This window comes from Heliangelus exortis, chromosome 2 (assembly GCF_036169615.1).
Source record: "Heliangelus exortis chromosome 2, bHelExo1.hap1, whole genome shotgun sequence".
Lineage (NCBI taxonomy): Eukaryota > Metazoa > Chordata > Aves > Apodiformes > Trochilidae > Heliangelus > Heliangelus exortis.
The window spans coordinates 55,762,803-55,779,800 of NC_092423.1; the positions used below are offsets into that span (position 1 = coordinate 55,762,803).

Here is a 16,998-nt window from a genome sequence, read left to right on the forward strand (position 1 = left end):
AAAGTGGAGTAGGATGCCTCAGGTTCAGGACCACCGATGAGATGGATAGGACTCTTTCAGGAAGGCAGCCATGTCAGAAGCCCCCAGCACCCTTGCAAACTGCCCAATTTATAATGACGGTGATATTTATGGAATGGAATACTTCAGTTGTCCAGCTGCCTTGGGCTTTGGACCTCCAAGCCCACAGCACTTGCATGGTTAGAACTATCCTTGACCTGGGCCACTCCACAGACCCACATACCAGAGCGTTTATCTCTTGTTCTTACAGATCTTGTTCTCTCAAATCTACAGTTTTTCTAAACAGAAATATTACTTTAGAGTTCTGTCCTAGCAAAAACAGGACAGATATCTTGCCCAGTTAGAAAAATAGGTACATAGTTAAATAACCAAGACTTAACATCAACACACTTGTATTTGAGGCCCAACAATTATTTTTTCTATCTACAGCTTTGAAGAGCCAGAAACATTTTGGTGAATGTTTCTCTGCTTAGGGAAAATTTTTTTAATCTAGTCAGTGTGCTTAAAACAGCTGGTTAATACGGTCAGAAAGCAGATACATTAGAGGCTTATTAACTGAGATGATCTCTCTGATGCATATGAAAGGGAAATGAAGGACCTGTAAAAAGAAAATCCAGAGATCCTACCACTACTGTATCCTGAAACAGAAGCTTTCTATCGAATATTACATATTTTCCATATAATCAAGAAGCTGATTGTATGACTTAACTGGTTACATTCTGTAAATGAGAGAACTGGTAGGAACAGAAATGGATACACTAAGCACATCATTCACTTGAAATTAGTCTTGTTTGGAAAACAAAATTCTTCATGGTGTCTGAAGATACAGAAATTATATATCAATTTTTTCTCAGTATCCAGAGGATAAAAAAGTATGAGTTTTCTGTTGCAGATCTGAGCTATGAACTTTTGAGTAGACTTTTATTTTCTGCTAAAGCCTTCTACAACTTGATGAGCAGCTGGTTTGCTTGCTTTTAAAAAAGACAGCTTGCTTGCCATTTCTCACTGCTCACACTTCCACATCCTTACATGGCATAAAAACGTCACAAGAAGGATTTATTCTCATCAAAGCTTCACTTCAAGAGCACTCAGTATTTTTGAGATCTTAAAGCAAATTTAAACTTAGAATACCTGTCTTTTTAACTTACTGTAATAACACTGTAGTACCAGAGATTAAAAAAATCTACAGCCATGCAGTAAGTTGCTACAGTTTTTGTAGGCATTTTTGAGCAGTTTCCTTCCCTTTTTTTATGGAGTATTATAACACTCAAGACAAAAAGATCTTGTCCAGGACTGAGAAGGTTTTTAATACAAATGCAGGAGAGAAATATTACATTGGTATAGATAAGAATGCATCCACTTCTTTATTCTTCTATTATTGAAGTCAATAGCAAAGTTGTATAGACTTCAGAAGGGTAAGATTAAGCTTACAACATTATTACTCCATGGCATTTGGAAATTTTTTTTATTAAATGTCTTCAGCATAAAGAAAAACTTAGTTTTATAACACACATACACAGGCCGGACTGAGAATGATACAAGCATAGATATATCCGAAGTGTAAATATACCTTTTATGTATATTTATCTTTTTATGTTTTTGCAAGACTACTAAGATCCTATAGGCATTGTATTTTCCATTACAGTGATGTGTCTCTTAACCCCAAGACTCCTGTCAAGATTAATTTTAGTATCCAGGTGAACAGTAAATTAAAATAGTGTTTTTATTGAATTTCTGCTTAAATCCCAGCAACTTCAGATAGTGTGGCATGGCATGACTTGAGAGCTGAATCTGCAAGCTGCTCAGAAACTTCCATCTGTGTTCTTCTGTGTAATGCTCCAAGCCACACTCTGTGGCTTAAATTGAATTAATTGACTTTCAAAGAAAAGTAATTTTAAATATCATTGTAAATCTGTAATTTAATGCAAATTCATGACATCAACCTCTGTGTATGAAATGTTTATCATTAATTTGCATTAAATAACGTAATAAATTTTTTTGAAATATCATCTGATGCTACTAGTTCCATTCTTATTACACATTAATACAAACACTGTGGGCTGCTCTGTTCCAGCTGCTTGCATTTGAGCACCCACTGGATGGCAGTCACGTACAACTTCGGAAAAAAAATTCAGGTCGGTCCTTCAACGTGCTGACCTAAAAAAGAAATCCTAGGTTAAGGGGCATCTAAAATACTGTTTTCTTTTATTAGGTAGTGCTAGTTTAGAACAGAGGCAAGCAATAAAAGCAAGCAGACAGAAACCTGACTATCCCATCACCGTTTTCTTGTGGTGAACCATTTCATTTCATGTGCCAAAATCAGAGAAGGGCATAGCTCAAAGCTGGCTGATGAAAGCAAATCAAGTGTCCAGTGTTGGGACAAAAGATGCTAGCAATGGATCAGTAGCTGGCTTTATTGCTAGACAATTGCCTTATTGATGGCAAAGCCAGGAAATCAATATCAGCAATTTTAAGTGGAGATTTTTTTCAACTAGGAACAAAGCCAACCCAAAATTTCCATCAGAGTTGTTAAACCCTTAAAACCCTTAAAACAATTCATAACTGAACTCATTTAGAAATCTTTCCTAGGCTTTAATGAGATCTGGAAAATTTATGTGAGTAGATCTGTTAGTTATTATTTCAATACAGGAGATAAGTTTAAAGTACTGTCCCTACACAATGAACTGACTGTATCTGTTAGACCCTGAAATGTAACAGCATTAGAATCTCCTTGTTGCCTCTCTGGCTCCCACTCATCGCAGGATCTTTTACCTCTGCACCACGATCGTATGTTCTGCCACATAGAAGTCCCAAGGGGATTTGAGGTCGCTGGAAGGATTTGTTTATTTTTTGATCTGGCCAAGATCATTCCTAACTAAAATGTCCTAAAGTAGGTGGGGGAGAGGGGACACACCTGATCGTATCTTTAATTCCCTCTGGGCTGCAAATGAAAGCTGCATGGTTTCACTGCTGTCCTGCCTGCAGCATCTCTTTTTTGAGCTTTGCCACAGAGGTATATGCATAACCTCAGTGTGGAGGTATGCATATGGGCTTGCCTCTGCTGTGCCTGTCTAGGCATTTCCCAAAAGAATAAGTAAAAAAGGGATGTAAACGAAAGGGAAAGAGTGCTAGTTCTTTGCCGTAAGTCCTCTGTCAAAATAGTGGCACCACCCTCATCTCCAGAGACGTGCAACCTACACCACTTTGACGGATTTGAGGAAATACGCTTATTTTGGGATGATTGTTACAGCACAATTTTTTGTTGTTTTTTTTAAAAATGTGTGTGCAATTATGTGTTTTTGTCAGGGAATATGAAGCTGGGATAATTCTAGCTGGCAGAACAAGATTAAATTTGCAGTGTTCTTTGATTCACTGAGGGATTTTTCCACTATGAAATCAGAAGAGATTCTTACCATACATAGTGTGTTTGATTACCTGAAGTCCAAAAATCTAAGTTTTGGGTGATGGAATGATATGTTAAATATTCTGGGATCAGCTACAGAGCAGCTTAAAAACAAAACTTAGACCTCAAAGCTGGTGTTGTACTGTACAGGGAGAAAGCAGTCTTGCAGAGAACCAGTATTGAAGGGGAAAACCCTATAGCTTTACATAGCTAAGACAGTGACTCTCATTTTAATCCATTGTCAACCAGCCTTTCCACATCCTGAACACTAAGTACAGAAAAAAGCGATTTCCACCATACCACCACTGGAAGGATTTGATATTCTGTATTTGTGCATGTAAATGCTCACTGTGAATCATCTTTTAAACTGACTTTTCACTTGCAGGTATGTTTTGCATAAACAGCATTCTCAGGTACATTAGGCGGGGATGACATTTGTTCTCAATATTTACTTTGAAAATGGACACCTTGACCATGGCTACAGGCTCTAGAATAAACAAAATACATTGAGAAATTAAATTGGTAGTAATTGTGATTTAGTAGTATCTTATCAGACTAGTGATCAACTCCACCCTTCAGATTCCAAGCAACAAGCAGAAATAATTAAACATTGCTCCAGATTGATTTCAGAAAACTCATATTACTATAAAACTCAAATTACTATAACTGTGAAAACAATAGCTGGTGCTATGCCTGATTATTTTACCAGTTACTTGAGCATATTTTGTCACATATATAAAATGACAACAACAACAAAAAAAGAATCGTGTATAATCAGAATTCTACTCCTAGCAAAAAGTTACATGAAGTTCAAGTCTTGGCATATGAGACCATGGAGAAACAGGGATTTCTGAGTCAAGTTTTTTTACCAGTCTTTTCCAGATATGCCACTCCAAAATCTGTACCTTGAGTTTAATCACAATTCTAGTAAATATCATGGCAATTTTGAGCCATTCCTATTTCTTTCCTGAATTAAGAAGGGATTTTTTTTTTTTTTAACCTGATATATCTGCAGTTCCCACTGCCAACAGGTTTAACACTTGTTATGTTGGATGCTGGAACCAATAACACCCACTTAACCAGAGTTTGTACTTAACAGGACTTGCTGTGGTTAAAGTTGAGAACCATTTTATACTTTAACTGTTTCTACTCATTTACCTACACCAAATCAAAAAATACCTGTTTTTTTTTTTAATTTGAAATTATAGAAGTCTGTTTTCATATATTTCTGTGATCAATTACAAATGTGAAAAAATATGTTCAAGAATCTATGAAAAAACTGAAACATCTTACTTTCTGAATAGAAAAATTAAATCACGTGTTTCCATATATTTTACTCAAAAATCTACAGTTTAAAACAGGGAATTAGCCAGTAGTCATGCTGATGAACACTGATGGACAAATTTTAAATATGCAGTGTGTAAACTACCTATGAGCCATTAAAAACATTTCTGAATTGTATTTGCTAGATCTCTTGAAATCTGCAGGGAACTACTTCTCTCTGTCTGATATGGATCTTTTCTTGTTGCTATTTTATGGGGCAGTATAAGAAAGACAAGAGGTTTTTTTTCCAGTTATCATAGTTTTTTAGGATTATTGCCTCTGCAGATCCATGGGTAGGCTGTGAAAGAAACGAAGTCAAAGAATTCCAGGGTATAATAAGATTCAGCTAGTCATTTCTCTGATGTCTGCCAATCATTTTGTTTTAACAATCAAAATGAATATTTGAAGTATCATTAAAGCAAAGCAATCCAAGCTAATATTTCAAAATTAGAAATATAGCAAAAAGATATGTGAAAGAAATGGATTAGTATAGCAGCTTCTCCAGAATTATTTCTGCAATCTGTAATACCTTGCAAAGTCTTCTATCACATTTCTGTCATGTTTTTTGCCAAAGATTGGAATAAAAATTTTAAAAATTGTTGTTCTTCCCATTTTAAGCCTGCATAATAAGCATGTAAAGCTAAGAAAAGAAACAGTAACTAAGATGAAAATTCACCAAAATTAACATCATGAAATGTGAACAATCAAAAGTCTACGGAGCTGTTTTGATCTATCATAATAGTGCTACTGCAAAGAATAACCAATTTTCTTCTTCTCTCTTAACATTTTTCTGTGAAATAGTTATAAAACATGAAAAAGGATGCTAATATAATGTGGTTCTTTTGCCATATCAGGCACAATATGTGTTTCATATAATTTAGCTAAGTTGATTACTCTCTAATTTATTTGTTAGGTTTCACCACAATTAAGCTGACCAGCATTGTCAACGAGAAAATAATAACCATGAATAACAAAAAATATATTATTCATTTATAACATTTCTGAGAGAAAAGGAAAATGACCAACAGTCACATTAGTCTCAAATTCTCATCTGTTCTTCTGTGGGCAAAGCGTGTAAGTGGAGCTTTATCAGTAACGTTAGGGCCCAAATGGAAAGCTTGCATTAAAAGAAAGCTGGGTTTTGTTGATGTGGTTATTTTTAACAATTATATTGCAAAACCACAAGAAAAAGCTGAAGGTATTCTAGAGCAATCAGAACCAAAAAAATGTCCGATATAGGTATTTTTTTAGGCCTTGGAAAAAAGCACATATGGAAGGAGGGGTAGTAGCTATTTCCCCTTTAACAATATGAAAGCAAAGGGTATCATACAGAGGTGTAAGTGGAGGCACAAACAACGTTATTCAATATCACTCTAAGAAGGCAAGCTTGTTCAAAATGCTCAGTCACTTCTTTTCTCTTTCTCCAGGTTGATCACTATCCTCCAACAAGTTACAGCCTGCCAATGGCATCTGATATTCAGTTCAATTCCCCAAAAGCACTATTCCTAGGAAAAGTTATAGGTAAGATTTCATTTTATATCTGGTTAGTTATTTTGAGAATACTGAAAGCTATGAATATGGGCCAATGATGTTTGTTGATTGCACCAGGACACTCGCTGTACATGTCCCTTTTGATTAGGAAATAATGATAAAGCTATACCTAAGGGTTATGCTCACCTTCTCAAATAGACTGAAGTGCACACAGATACATGATTGTCTGGCAAATGCATGGAGAAAAACTTATAAAGGTGAGAGACCTTTTAACACCATATTTGTGGAGATCCATTACTCTCCAGTTGTCAGGTGTAGGAAATACAAGGAAATCATTGGGATCATTGCGTCTATGAATACATATTGAAGTTACTTTAAATAGAATCTGCCACTGTGAAGTTACTTTATCTTTGATATAACACCTTTATTTATGCAATTAATCTTCTTGTCCCAGTGCATCCTCCTCTGGCATACCTGTCCTTCATCACTCTGCCTCACTCTTTTCACAGTGAGGTCCAGCAGCAAGGGTCTTTGGAAGTCTGTGACAACACCCTCCCCTCCCCCCCCCCATAAGAACACTAATCTATAAGCTTTCCTTTCCTTATATGGAACTAATCATTATTTCCTAGTGCTGAAGCCTCCCAGCCAGCTCCCCAGCTGAACTCAAAAAGCAATGCAGATTCATCTTAAATTTCCTTGGCCTCACTTTTAGGCCATTCAACTTTCCACTGCTTAGTATTTCCACTACTTGCATGGTTCTTGAATTTCCAGGATTACTAGATTCAGGAATCAATAACTTCCCTGACATTTGCAGCTTTCTAAGGAGACCTTTTCGGCCTTTCCAGAGACATAAGTCATTGATATTCTTTCCTCTAAGAGCTTTGTACTGGAGAGTGGTTGCTTGAAGTTCAGTGAATATTTAATCCAGAAAATTGTAAATGTTTTTTCTGTTTAGTAGTATAACGCAATAACCCATGAACCATATATGAAGTGAAAAAGTAATTTAACTTTTTGAAAATACACTTTCACCTTTATTTCATTTAATGTGTTGATCTTCCTTAAATAGGAAATTAAAAGCTTTTATGAGGCTTTGTTAGCAAGAGAAAGAACTGTTATTTGGTACTTTCTAAGTCACTTTCGTAGTCAGCACACACTGAGGTGTTTGTTGGTTTTTTTTGAGTCACTGGAAACTGGATGTGTTCCACCTCACCACCCTGAACTAGGGAGGTTAGATGCTGAACAATGTTGTAGTGTGTCCACCTGCTACAGTGGACTAATTGCCAGAGCAGTTCTGTTTCCTTTGAGATGTCAGCTCTTAGTAATGTTTCATGTATGACAGTACTACCACTGTATGATGTTACTGACTCAACACCTCAGCCCTGCAAATAAGCTTAACTTTTTTGAGTAGCTGTTTGAGTCCAGCTAGAAACAGAACTTTCCTAGCTAGTCTAATCAGGTAATTTTTTGGAGGAGGCTGAGAAAGTAGTGTGTGTATATGGAAGTGGAGCGAGGCAAACAACAGAGAAAATACTGCCTTGTAGAACAGAAACAAGAGTGTGAAGGGAAAGAAACAGACAGCTCCTAAAACACAGCAGAAAACAATGCACTCTACATTGTATTGTGGGAAGAAAAAAATGGAAAAAACACAAAATAAAAGCAAAGCAAGAAACACTATTTACACCAGAGTAGTTTAGACTACCCTGAGTGAAGACAAAGCTCTGCAAGGGGCCTTTTTGTTATTCCTCTGAATTGCTGAGCTGGTAGGTTTACTAACAAATTGGTAATGTAACCACAGAGATGAAACCATGATATAGATAGGAGGTTAGTCTTTCAACTGATTCTTTCTGAGCTGAGGTTTTAAACACAGTAATAGCACTGCAAAATCAAAGTCCACCCAGGCGTCACCCCCTCATAACCCCATGGCCAAGTTCTAATTTCTTCGCTGTAAGTACTTCCATTCTGAACTTTTTTTTAGGCATTCTTATTTAGGAGAATTAAAAAAACTGCAAGAACTGAGCAGCTCAGATGGCTCATGATAGGATGTTTCATGGCTAGGATACTTGTTTCAATACTGACAATATTGACTGAAAAGCTTAACTTAGAGACCCAAATAAAATAAGTTATCAACCCAGTTCTGTTCCTACAGATCTAAACCCACAACACCTCATATTTAACTTATCTGCACAAAGTCATGTATATGGCTGAAAAGTTTTACATATCCTTTGACTATTTCAGTTGGATCCCATGAAATGAGAAATAATGCTTCCTGGGTAATTTGTTCCAATATCTCACCACCCTCACTCTAAAAAAGATTTCTTCATAATGTCTAACCTAAATCTTCCCTCTTTTAGCTTAAAACCATCTCCCTCCTCCCCCCCACCCCATTCTATCATTACACACTGTCCTGTAGGCTCCCTTTTAGTACTGGAAGGCCACTGCAAGGCCTCCTCAGATAGTTGAGGAGTGAGGTCTCCTCTCCAGGCTGAACAACCCCAGCTCTCGCAGAGGTTCTTCAGTTCTCTTATCAATTTTGTGACACCATCCCCCTGTTCTCCCGCCCCCAGACCAGCTCCAAAAGTTCTATGAGGGCTACAGAGCTGCACACAGTACTACAAAGACCTGCTGGCCATACTTCTATTGATGCAGCCCAGTATCCAGTTTGGCTTTCAGCACTTGGCCAGTTCATGTTGAGCTTCTCATAAACCAACACCCCCAAGTCCTATTCCTCAGGATGTTCTTCATGCATTCTCTGCCCTAGCCTGTATTTGTGCTTGGGACTGCCCCCACCCAGATGCAAACCTTGCACTTGGTGTTGCTGAACTTCATGTGGTTCGCATGGGCCCACCTCTCAAGCTTGTCAAGGTTTATCTGGATGGCATCCATTCCCTCCAACTTTTTGGCCACACCACACACGTTTGGTGTCATCAGAAAACTTGCTGAGGGTGGAACTCATTTCTGCCATCCACATTGCTACAAAGTTTGCCAACAAAGGCCAGTCCCGGTACCTACCAGTGGAGAAAGGAATTTGTCACTTACCTCCACTTGCACATGAAGCTGATGACCACAACATGCAACCATCCAGCCAATTCCTTATCCACCTAGTGGTCCCTCTGTCAAGTCCATGTTTCTCAGTTTTAGAGACAAGGATGTCATGCAGGACAGTGTCCTGCATACGTATACACAATAGCTGTACGCTGCCTGTTAATATCAAGAGCTAGATCACAGGATTGTCTGGAGGTTTCCTTAGTAAAGACCTGTAATAAAAACGCAATTTTTATTTGTCATCAAAAATTAATACAGACCCCTAATTATTAAAGAGAGCTGGGGTTTTGAAGAGCACTCTGAAACAGAGTTAGCAGAGCTCAGTGAGTGTAATTTTCCTTTTCTTTTAAAAGAAAAAATTAATGGTGTTTTTAAATATCAGGGAACTTAAAATTTGTATTCCTCGCACTCTTTATGAAAGGAAACGGACAAAAGCAATTAAAAACAAGTTACAAATCTAGACTTTTAAAGAGTAAACATAATCCTCTGAATATCTCTCCCAGAAATACATATACTGCAGTTAAAAAATGTCATCACGAAGCATATAACAATCGCATCTATCACTGAATCATGTCTGTTTGACATGAAGCAGAAAAAAAAACACTTTTCCCTAAGGGAATATACCTGTCGGGGGCTGCTATCAGCTCCCGCCTGCCGTCTCTCACTCATTATCCAGCCCGTGTATTCCCGCTTCCACTTCCCTAGGAGCAGACACCTGGTGTAAGGTTACGCGCGGCGCCATTCCGCGTTTTCCATCCCTTCCGCCCCTTCCAGCCCTGCCGTGAGGGGCTCCGCTGCCGCCTCTGCCCCGCCCGGCCGCCCCGAAAGCCCGGAGGACAGGGCCGGAGAGACGTCAGGGAGCCTGGTTTCGGTGCGGAGAGGAAGGGGGAAGATTACCCTGCTTGCAGGGGGGCACGGCAGCCCACGAGGCTGCTCCCGCCGGGGCACCCCAAACAGGGCTTGAAAGCACTCGTGTGATGAATTGTCGCCAGGTCTCAGCCAAAGAGGTCTCAGCCTCCAGAGGCTGGAAGGAGGAGTCTCCACAGTGTCTGTGGGTGTGCAGGGAGCTCGCCTGCCGCCGGCGGCGTGCATGGGGCGGGGGAAGCACCGCCGCTATCCTCTGCAAACGACGCTGCTGCTGAAATCGATGAGCGTGCATCTTCTACAAAAATAAAACTGCGGTGGCACACGCCCCTGGGGGGTGTCCTTCTGGTGTTTGGGGTTCCCCGACCTTTTCTTCTATGCTTCATCACTACGTGACGTTCGTTGTAACCCAGGGGCTGATGGGAAAAGAGGAGGTCATCTCAAAAGGATGAAGTGCAGTCTGATTTTATCGTCTTCTGACGCTGATGCTGCGACCCATCTGTAAGTTTTTCTTTCTTTTTCTTTTTTTTTTTTTTTTTTTGTTACACAAACTGATTGTAAAAGAAGCAAGTTAATTAGCAGTCCTGTTAGACATGTCTTCTTCCTGATCCATCTCTTGTACCACCCAGGTTTTTTTTTTTAGTACCAAGGCTTAAGAAAAAAGGAAGTAACAGTATTTCATGTCAGTGTAGCATCTTGAACTAACTTGATGTACTGATTTTATGTATTTATATACTACAGCAAGCATAAGGACATGCTGTAAATCTAGGATTATTTTTTTTTAAATATTTATTTCTCTTCATCTTGGTCAGAGGTCTCCCTGTCCCTCCCAAGAAATCGTTTAGCTTTGAGATAAGAAACACTCAAAGCTGAATTTCAGTATTTGTGGGGGAGCACTTGCTACAGCTTCTTATCAAAGCCATTATGCTGCAATATGCCATTGTGGCATTGTTCCCTCAGATCCTACTCGAAATACTGTTCTGTGCTTGGATGTAATAATAATGATAAACCAGGATGGTAGCGTGCTTTTTTTTACTCAGCTCAACTGGAAGAGTTCCATTTACACCATCTTATGCAATACTAGTTAGATTTAGATCTACCTCATTAGCTATTAGCATTAGATGATAGATAGGAGAACATTAGATGCAAACATCTAATGCTACCTAAAGCAAAGGCAGTAACTGAATTAGTCACTGCATGTTGTCTGCTCCTGTTCTTCCATCATCCCTCCAACACCATGCTCTGCCTTTTTGTCAGTTTCTTATCTTTACCTACTGAAGAAGACTGAGAAAGGCCTAACCATAGAAATATATATACACACATACACATTAGAAGTGCATTACTGACATGTAATATTCTGTATCTGATCTGAAAAGTTAAGGAGGTCTGGTTAAACCGTGCTTGTTAAATCTGTGAGATTATAAGGGCTGGAAAAGGAAAAGAGCTTCCTTACTCTTTTCTCACAGAATGAGAGTTGTTGGCTGTCACCAAACCACGCCTATTTCTTTCATCCCCAGTGTATCCATTGAATGAGGGAGCATTTTTGGCTTCTAGATCATGGTGGAATGCTTTTACATTTCATTTTTTATGGAAAACTGCAGGGGAGTAGACAAAACAAAAGTGCACAAAGGCTTTTTTTAAAGCCAAATATTGAAAGCTGTTGCTTTAATTGGTCTGCCTGTGTTCTGATGTTACAGTTCTCTAAATGGTGGAGGTATGCAGTGCTTTATACAACACTAAAAACAGAAGCGCAGTGACTGTACCAGGCTGCAGCCTTAAAATGAGCTGCAGGAGGTCATTTGTTCCAGAGTAAACAGTTCAGCACTGGAACTCACTGGCATGGGATGCTGCAGAGGCCAGAAGCAGTAACTTTTTCCCAAAAGGCTGGTAGCCAAATACAAGAGGCAGGATGCAACCTTCCTTTTTTTTGTTTTTTTGTTTTTTAAGACAGAACAGCGAACTAGGCAAATCACGGACCTATCTAGGGTTGCCAATAAATTTTAATGATAATTTGATATGGTGCAGTTCTTTTCCGGAATCACTTTATTGCCCATAAGTATGTTCCAGCAGAGAAATCGCAAGAGAGTATTTTTCCATATTCTATTTGTAGAAAAGAAAAGATGCCTTTAGCATTTAGCGTTTTTTTTTTGGATGGATGAACCTCGTCATTGACGCTGAGACAGAGACTATTCAATTATAAATTGCTTAGCTTCAAATTGTGAAACACACAGTCCTGGAAAAAAAGCATAGGAGACATTGCTTCTAAAAAATATTTTTTTTCCCCTCCACTGTCTTACAGTATTTTTCCAGTTGTTAAAATAAATAGTTTTTTCAGTAGTACAGCTAGCTTGATGTGGTATATACAAGAAAATGGAGGTTTTTGGCTCCAGGAAAAGATAAAATTCAGAGAAGTAAAGCAAAGAAAACAAAAATGTTGGAAGAGAAGTTACCTACTATGGTATAGCTTTCTCATACTTGCTGGCATTCTGCCTTTCATTTGCTTGCTATTTTCAGGCTTTTGAAAATTGAATTAGAATTGCTGCTACTTAAGGGGAAGGTCATTTCTTGTTCATAATGTGGCCATATGCTTATCTTCTGAAAAATGTCAGTTCCAAGAAAACTTTTATTTGTATATTACATTACATTGAAACACTAGAGATGCAATAGTTATGGATTTCTTTTAAATTGAGTAAGTAACAACAGTTATGTGAGACTGATGTTTTATCTTTGAGATACTAACATTCCTAAAAGTGTTAACAGATTGAAGAGCCTTAGCTTTTTTATTAAAATAACCCAAGCTTTTTAGAATACAGAAAACTAGTATTAGACACACATGGTATATAAGTTTAAAAAAAAAAAATCTTACTGAAAGATCGTTTTTCCAGTTTTAATTGCATACCAGTTTTAATTGCATATGTCTTGAAAGAGTAAGATAAGCAAGAGAGGGGAGAGGGAGTTTCAGCCGACCTATTCTTTGATGAAACAGCAGTTTTATTAAGGTATTTGAAGCAGGTGATATGAAACACAAAAGCTTGTCACAATAACTTTTGCAGATAGTTATGGAAGAGTACCCATTAAACTGCAAAGTAATGATCATACTGCAACTATGTTATTTTAATGTAGTTTTACCAAAAGCACACTATAACTGAATGCTTGTGTTAATGTTTGGCCAAGACACATTACCTTTGAACACAGGCTGCAAGAATCTTATTCAATTATTTATTTTCTGGCCCGAAAAGCATTTGTTGAGTTGTATTGCAGCCAACTTCCATAAGATATAAAAGCACTGAAAGCTGCTGTCCAGATTAGTTATTGAGCTTAAATTAGAATGGTTTTATAAAACCTGCTGAAAATTAGTGTCCCAGCTAATTCTGAGGCTGTTCTGTCTGTGATAGCAAGTGTTTTCATAATGAAGATAAAATTACTTAGTTATATTGCCAGAACCTTAGATTTGTGGTTTGGTTTTTCTTTTAAAGGCAATTTCAGCTGTATCTTTTTTTTCTCCTCCCCTATAATCTTCTTCCCCTCGATTTCTTTAGAGCCTGCCTGCAGACAAAAAGAAGATGTAATGTTTATTTCTTTGTTGTGGATTTAACACCTAGTGGCTGTCCTGCTGTTGCTTTCAACCCACGATCCCTTTCCAAGCATCATGTGCTAACTATTAGATAGTTCTTGTGCAGTTTTGCCTTGAGAATTGCTCTTTCCTGCAACTTGGGTTACATCAGTGTGTGCTGAACCCTTTGCTTGTCAATCAAAAGATTACAGGTATCCCTCAGAAAGCTTTGCAGTCAAGGTACACAGTGTAGCCTGAGTGCAGAATATTTGTGTCCTGTTCTGTAATCTCAGGCTTAATCTCTGTTCTGTAAGCTCTAGGTGGGTGACTTTTCTTTTTAGCTCTCCCTACATTTATGATTCCTGCTTTAAACAACAGGCTGAGCTTTTTGTCCCTGGTACCCAGGGAGAATGATAAAGTTTTCTAGAGGAGAAACAAAACACTACACAAATTTATGAAATGCTTGTGATGCCACTCACAATTAGTTAGAAAGGGTAACACACAGACAGGTCTCTCTTCCCCCAAAACCTGTGGAAGGTTATCAGGGAGTCAATAGCAAAATGTGAAGAGTAATACTCGTTTCCTTGTAATGAGAGGTATGCGCTGTTATCGCTGGTCCTAGTTTTCTGGAAAATTGCAGGAAATGATGCATCTGGTATTAAATCTTGAAACATTCAGCAACTATACCATCAACACAGAAGAGCAGAATAAAAATCCAACTTACTGGTCTCAAACCATCTTCATTTATGGAATTGTGAAACCAAGCTGCTGCCAAATAATGCCCAGATTTTATTCTTCATAGTCCCTTTCTTGACTGAGGATCTGCAGTCCAGCATGAACCTTATTTCTGCAGTAATGAGACTCTGGTAGTACATTTCTCATCCAATGATTTACTGTCCCCATAACAGCCCCCTCCTCTGGCAGGGGCTGGGTTTTGAGCAGCACAGCTCCCAAGTGAGCTCACATTCTCTAACATTTTTACCTGATTCAATCATTTCCAGCTTCCATGGAAAGTATTTGGACCATTTCATTGGAAAGTGGCCTTCGTTTTGGCAACACTGATAAAGAAACTGCTGCTGCAACTGAAATATGCGTCTTCTGAAAGAGCATGTTTCAATAAGTGGTCAGTGAGTTTTTCAGTCTGCAGAAATAAATTCTCTAAGGAAACTATACCACAAAGGGTTTTTTTTAAGCCAGAGATTGAAAGCTGTTGCTTTAATGTTCTGCTGTTACAGTTCTCTAAATGGTGAACATATGCAGTGCTTTATACAACACTGAAAACAGAATGCAGCCTTGAAATGAGCTGCAGGAGGTCATTTAGTGTTTTTTGAATGGATGAACCTCGTCATTGACTTTGAGTTTGGTTTCAAGGACCTGACATTAACTCCTGTCCTCACTGACCCAAAAATAAAAGGCAGTTGGAAGCATGCCAGTGTCTCTCTGGAGCAGTATTCTTTGGTAAAGCACAGACACAATCCTGCTATGTTGTCATTTGTATTTAAGCTGTTCTACCGTAGAAGGAATGAAGCCAAGCTCCACACTTCCTTATAGATATTATGTTAGTGTCACGGCAATGGCCCGGCAATTAAACCAAGTGACAGACACTCTCTATTAATCTCTCTCTCCTCCCTGATAAAGAAAGGAGAGAGAATAAGAGAGAGAGACTTATGGGTTGGAAACTAAACTACACAACTTTAATGAAACAGTAATGATAAATAGGAAAAATTGCTAAATGTATACAAATACTTGACATACAAATACATTAGCTTGCTGTTAATTTCAGCAAGTGCAACTACTTACAAGAGGCTTAGCTGAAAGCAAAAGTACAAGACAGAAAATCACCTTTATCCTGGCCCAAACCAGAACATTCCACCCCTTATTCCATACCATTTGCGTCATGCTCCAATCATTACTGTCTGTTATCCCTAAATGTATCTATACACAAATTACTACTATCTCTCTGTACTAAAATTCAATAAGTAATTCAGTCTATGATTGCAGATGTTTGTCTATTGTAGCAGATCCTTAAAACAAGGAACAATTGTCACAGTTCATGTCCATGGTCCACAAGTTGCAGGTTGCAGGTGTTACTGGATGCCAGTCGATGAACCTAGTTCTGGTTTCATCACCACAAAATCATCCTGAAAAACACTCACAGAACACTGTTAGTTTATGCAATAATTCACATAACAGTAGTTCATGTGGGATGCAAGTTCATGACTCCCAAAGATTCCATGCATTACTGATTAAATTAGACAAGCAGAAATTAGGAATTCTCACCTAGTGTTAGATTCCCTTGTGGTACAGATTGTACTTCATCTTTCATCATCACCCACCAAGTGTGTCCAGGCCCTTGAGCGAAAGCAACCCCACAAATGGGTTTGCCTTTGCCCAAGGCAGGATAAACCCAAACTGTTTTCCCTAGCAGATTCTTTTCATGCACCACAGGCACTTTGTCCCCATCTAGTGTGCGTAGAAGATCTGACTGAGCAGGACCAGCTCGATTGGTGGAACTTGAAATGAGTTCCATTATCTGACTCAGTTCTTTCAGGTGTAACATGTCTCCACAAGACTTGTTTCTCTAGGCCCAGGATGGTGTTCCAGGCTGTGGCACGAGGCACAGGATATGTTTCCAGCCATCCTGTACTTGCCTCCATCATTGTAAGCACATAGCACTTACCCTGGCGGGTTTGAGGCAGTGTGATGTAATCGATTTGCCAGGCCTCCCCATACCTATATTTTGACCATCTCCCTTCATACCACAGAGGTTTCAACCTTTTAGCTTACTTAATTGCAGTGCATATGTCACTCTCGTGGATAACCTAAGCAATAGTATCCTAAGATAAATCCACCCCTCAGTCACGAGCCCATTGGTATGTTCCATCCCTGGCTTGATGACCTGAAGCCTTGTGGGCCCATCTAGCTAAAAACAGTTCACCTTTATGGTCCCAGTCCAGATCTACTTGGAACACTTGAGCAGCTTCATCTGCTCGTTGGTTGTTTTGATGTTCTTCAGTAGCTCAATATGAAGGTACATGGGCATCTACATGACGTACTTTTACATCAAGTTTCTCTAACCTAGCAGCAATGTCTTTCCACAGTTCAGCAGCCCAGATAGGTTTATCTCTACGTTGCCAGTTGTTTTGCTTCCACTGCTTTAACCAACCCCATAAGGCATTTGCTACCATCCATGAGTCAGTATAGAGATAAAGTCTAGGCCACTTTTCTTGTTCAGCAATGTCCAAAGCCAATTGGATGGCTTTTACCTCTGCAAATTGAATTGATTCACCGTCTCCTTCATCTG

At 38.8% G+C, this 16,998-nt stretch overlaps 1 protein-coding gene across 1 annotated transcript in view; it reads left to right on the plus strand.

The window, feature by feature from the left end:
* CNTNAP2 (contactin associated protein 2) overlaps positions 1-16,998 on the plus strand; it is an 830,415-nt gene that overhangs the window by 794,522 nt on the left and 18,895 nt on the right. Inside the window, exon 21 of the mRNA XM_071736230.1 lies at positions 6,172-6,265. Within this exon, the coding sequence (XP_071592331.1) occupies positions 6,172-6,265 (94 nt within the window). The remainder of the gene's footprint in view (positions 1-6,171; positions 6,266-16,998) is intronic.